The sequence below is a fragment of the Pezoporus wallicus genome, unplaced genomic scaffold (genome assembly GCF_028554395.1).
Source record: "Pezoporus wallicus isolate ANWC-B61680 ecotype Strahan unplaced genomic scaffold, APGP_CSIRO_Pwel_v1 contig_7066, whole genome shotgun sequence".
NCBI classification, from domain to species: domain Eukaryota; kingdom Metazoa; phylum Chordata; class Aves; order Psittaciformes; family Psittacidae; genus Pezoporus; species Pezoporus wallicus.
In genome coordinates this window covers 178,003-182,991 of record NW_026640426.1, presented here as the reverse complement: position 1 = coordinate 182,991, position 4,989 = coordinate 178,003, and the positions used below count along the sequence as shown (strand labels likewise).

General features: G+C 41.7%; 1 protein-coding gene across 1 annotated transcript in view; it reads right to left on the bottom strand.

Annotated features, from left to right (window-relative positions):
• Positions 1-3,825: 3,825 nt before the first annotated feature.
• The window catches only part of EVL (Enah/Vasp-like), a 126,007-nt gene continuing 124,843 nt past the window's right edge, over positions 3,826-4,989 (bottom strand). Inside the window, exon 16 of the mRNA XM_057418938.1 lies at positions 3,826-4,433. Within this exon, the coding sequence (XP_057274921.1) occupies positions 4,396-4,433 (38 nt within the window). The 3' untranslated portion in view covers positions 3,826-4,395. The remainder of the gene's footprint in view (positions 4,434-4,989) is intronic.

Sequence of the window (4,989 nt, the reverse complement as noted above, 5' to 3'; positions counted from 1 at the left end):
TTTGTTCATTTGAATACTTCTCTGCAAAGTAGGAGGATGTTTGTGTGTGCTGAATTAGCATTGGTGTGTGCTCCTTAGACGAAGTGGATAAGTATGGAAATGAAGCAATTGGATGCACTATTTTAGACTATTGATACTTTTTAATAAAGGATATTTGTGTATGTAACCTTGAGAAACTAGATTAGAGTAAGCTATGATTATGTGAACTTTTGGCCTAGGCTTAGAATTAACTTCCTGGGCCACATGTGCCTACATCTGAGTTTTGGCCTTATCTGAATGTAGAATGCTTGATGCGTGTATGCGTGAGCATGAGTGTGTGTAGTTTTGGACTGGTTTCCCTTCATGCCAGGTAAGATGTAGATGCTCTGTGTGCACAGGACTGTGGAAGCAGGGAGGACTGGCACACAGTAGTAAAAGATACTTTCTGGAGAACACAAGAGTGCCTTTAGTTCAATGCCATATCTAATCCAGTATCTTCCGATAATTGATGGTAGCTGAGATTTTGTATATTCAGTGGAGTATGTGTATGTTTTTTGTACATTTGTATCATTATTTCAGTAGCCGCTGTTTGACCTTTACTCCAGGACTTTGTCTAAACCTTTTCTGAATGCATTTCTATTCATCAGATATAACTCATTGTACCTAACTAGCAGAGCTGAACTGTGGTGTGGAGAAACCCTTCCTTTAGTCCTCTGCTGGCTGCCTGATCAGCAGCAGGATGTGCACATGGAGAAACCAGGCAGTCCTTTCTCACCCACCTGTTCAACAGTGTTCAGAACTTTGTGTTTCTCATCCGTTTCCTCACTGTAAGTCTGTTTGGATATGGAAGGATTCTCGTTTTAATTACTGCTTGCCAAGGTTGTTAACATTCCTGATCACCTCTCTTGGTCTTCTCTACATTATACCTGTTTCTGTGCATAAGAGTTAGGAGTATGTGTCAGTGAAGACATGGAGACATTACGGTGGTATTTGTTGCTAACTGCTTTTAGAATAATTGGAAGTTTTTTCCTCTGTCATTCAGGCACACCAACTTGACATTTGGGAAGCATGTGGTTCTTCAGCTCTTTAGAAGTTGCCTCTGATGGTGTTAAAGAGATACACATGGAGCTAGGGTTGTTTCTCTCCCTACATGTCTTACTTTGGGCTACTGACATTAGCCTTCACCTGCCATTTCCACCCAGTGGAACAGTTAAATTGTCCTGCCTGAACTCTCAAACTATAAACTTCTGCTATCATGAATAATTCTGTATCATCAAAAATCTTATTCACCGTACCTTTCTCCAAGCAGAACAGTATCTTGGGGGTCAGGAATTCAGATGCCATCTAATAACTTTTCTCCACCCTGGAAAGCTGATGACTTATTTCTATCCTTAGTAAACGGTTAAAAGAGAGTTCTATAAAGGCCTTCGTATACTCTAACCCTCTAACAATTTAACTTTTATGTTTTCTCCTGGAAATCCATGTCTGTAGCAAAGGAAAGGATTATAGTGCATTCTCATTGGTTCCTCAAAGTATGTTATTAGATCTGGGAAGCCCAATTTCCTTAATATGCATAATTTCATTCTTTCCTTCTACAGCACTGGATCCAGTAAGCCTGTCTGTTTGCTACCTGGCACATCAGGCAGCCGAGCTAGTCTGTTCCAGTTCGGGTTCCTCCTCCTCCATTTTCCCTTTCTCCATTTTTCTCATCTGTCCGATGAATCTGGTAAATACACAGGTTTGCTCAGTGGTGCAAGATCCTTTGTGATGCAGGGCCAGAATACCAGTTCATTCAGATACTGTTTTGGTCAGTGGTTTGTGCTTCTGGAAAAGAAGAGGAAGACTGGGGCCTATTCTGACACTTCAGACTTGACTGGTTCTTCAGTGAAGAACATACTTAAGATGTTATATCTTAATTATTAAAGCCTTTTTTTTTTTTTTTTTTCTCCCAGAGGAAGAGGTTTTGGTGTGGGAATCTCCATTAACTTCATTGTATCAGTGCTCATGTCAGGAAGCTTCAGGCTTTTATTAATTCACTTCAGAGCTGCTGGCACTTCACAATCACATACTCAACTTCATGTATGCTTCCTGAACTCTCTTGGCTGACTTAGCAAGTTAATATAAAAACCACAATAAAGATTATACTATCTATCTTCCTCAACCTGACTATTGTCCTCCTCCTCTATGGCAAGTGACCTTTCTATAGTTCTTTACTCAGCTGTTTCATGATGCAGTGACATATGCGGTCTACAGATTACTAGCCTAGCCTGACACAGAGGCTATGCTGTAAGCGTGAGTAACCAACCTGGCAACTGCTTCTTGTCCTGCCTCCCATCAATATTTTCATCATGGTATGGGCAGATGTGTGGTGTGAGCTGTTTCACCGTGTGGGTGTTGCTGAAGAAGGCTGTGATCTCATCCTTTGCATGGGCATTTGTCTTGGCCACGACCATTAATGTTGGCAGCAGGGTTTTTTTGATAACCACAGAGTATGTGGGTCTGGGTTAAAAGTACATTAGGGCTATGTATAGGTTTATTCTCTTCACTTAATAATAAATTCAGATCCACTTCACTGTGTGGCCACACTAATGCTCTAGCAAGAAGAGATAGGAGTAAAATTGCTGTATTGAAGTCAGGAGTGGAAGTTAATGCCTCCTTTGATTTCTGCTACGTAAAATGCCTATGGCCTGCCCTGTTGTAGCGGCTCAACAAGCCCAGCATGAAAGGACACCCTTCTCCACAGAGTAAACAGGCAACCTGACTTAGTGTCTGGGAGGTGAAATCCTCTGGCATTGCCACTACTGCAAATAAGCCACCCTGGGCACCCATCCCCATAAGCTGGGAACCAGCAAAGTGCTAGTGCTGGCAGGTCTGCTCTCCTGCTCCTATCAGCCAAGCTTCCCCTTCCACTTGGGTACACCTTGCTCCTACAGCTATTAAGTGGCCCTGTGCAAACTTCAGCTTATTATGTCTTAATTATATGAGGCCTGCAAAGGCAGAAGAAGAATGTAGTAAAAAAAACTCATTTACAGCAGGTGGCTGATGTTAACAGAGGGCACACCATATCCAGGGTGTACGCTCGGCCTGAATTACAACATGGTTATTACTGACCTCAGGCATAATGCCACATTCCAAGAGAGAAAGTGAGCCATGCCAGCCCCCAGCTTCCTCAAGCTTAAGTAAGATTATGGGAGAGTTTCACAGAATGGTTGTAATTATCTGAGAGGCAGCAGTTTTGAAAAATACTTGACATTGTCAGGTTTGCCATTAAATGGGTTTATAATTAAGAAACACATGAGCTACTGTATGAGATCATTATAATCTCTGCTGTTACTGATCCTTGCCTGTGCTCTTCATACTGGAAAGGCTCCTTCTTGTGCTTCGGGGGCTGTTGTCTGGGGTGCACATCAATGTCTGACAGCTTTAATTCCCATGTGGAATCTTACCTCACTGTTTAACCTGTCTCTCACCTCCTGCTGGCATTAAATGGCTAACAGCCATCAGGCTCAGGCTGGAGCTCACTGTTGCATGGACTTCTGTACTTAATCTGCAGTAGACCCACATTGTAAAGACTAGATTGTCTTCTAAAAGGCAGACTTAATTTGAGGAGTGCTAAAGAGCAATCCCAAGCCTTTCAAGCCAAAGCAGGTAACATTTTACAACTAACTGCAAAGCACACTTCACCCTGTCTCCTCTCCTGGGTCTGCTCAGGCTCTCCTGCTCTGTGGCACTGGCTGGGCAGAGCTGTCAACCCGCAGCTGAGCCTCAGTCACTTTCCTCTCATCATTAACTCAAGGGATGTAAAAGTGCAGCTCAAGTGATGAATGAAACAAAGAAAGGCAGGGCCAGGTGGACAATAAACAGTTTATTACCAATATGAACACAGATACTGTGATGCACTGACGTACCATTTTTTTATATTGTGATAACTCTGAGACAAAGAACTTGTTGGCTGACAACTAACATGTCTCTGTTTCTTCTTGTGATGCCTCAATATGTTTCTGTTGGCAAAGGATCTTCATTTACATTGCAGACTACTAGTAAAATTACTTTGAAGTCATCTATCAAAAGCAAATGGTTCACATGTGTTCTTATCTACTACTAAAAAGAAAGGTAATACATTTAAATAAGCAAATACAAAATACAAAAAAGGCTGACAAATCCAATGTGCAGTGTCAGATGAAATCTAAAAAATCCAGAAATTTAAAATTTAATATTCTTTAGATTAAGACTTTTAAAATGAAGTGAATCCAAGGCAGCAACAAGCTTCAAAGTGTGCTGAGTCTGCTAATAAAAAGGGTATAAGAACAAAGACAGTGCCGGTGTCCTCTCTCACCATCTTGCATGACCTTGGTACACTTAGAAATGATCCAATCTTCCTAGCATTCTTAGTACCGTCCAAATGCTTTGCAATCATTATGTTGTACTGATTCTACTCAACTCCTGCCGTATGGCTAGAAAACCAAACCAAAAGGTTAATGAGTAATGTCATACCCAGTGTGATGGAAAACGTTAAGTATAGAGGTTGCAGAAAGTACACGCTGGTAAAAGGATGAGTGGAGGGTAAAAGGATGAGTAAGGATAGGCAGCTGTTTGCTTGCAAACTGCAGTACTGGTGTAAGAAGTTGCATCTGCGGTTTATGTGAATGTCTTATATTGCACTGGAATGAACTAGGAAGGCTCTGAGGGCCAAGCTGCTGGGATGGTAGCAAGGGTCTCCTCAACTGCAAATTGCCCAAGGGTTTGTGAGCACACAGGTCTAGAGCAAGGGGACGGGGAATGGATTTTAGCTGTTTTACAGTCTCCTCTCTTTCCCCTTCTGTGTGAATCTAAGATGGGGAGCACAGGGTGTGGAAATGCATCTTCATATGCCCTAATGTGGGCTTCAGATATGGATTTTGCTGCGCATTTCAATAATGGCCCTGAAAAACAACAGCAATTTGTAAAACAGTACTGATACATTTAGTACAGTTGTACTTTTCAATAAGTTATAAAAATACATGGCTATTT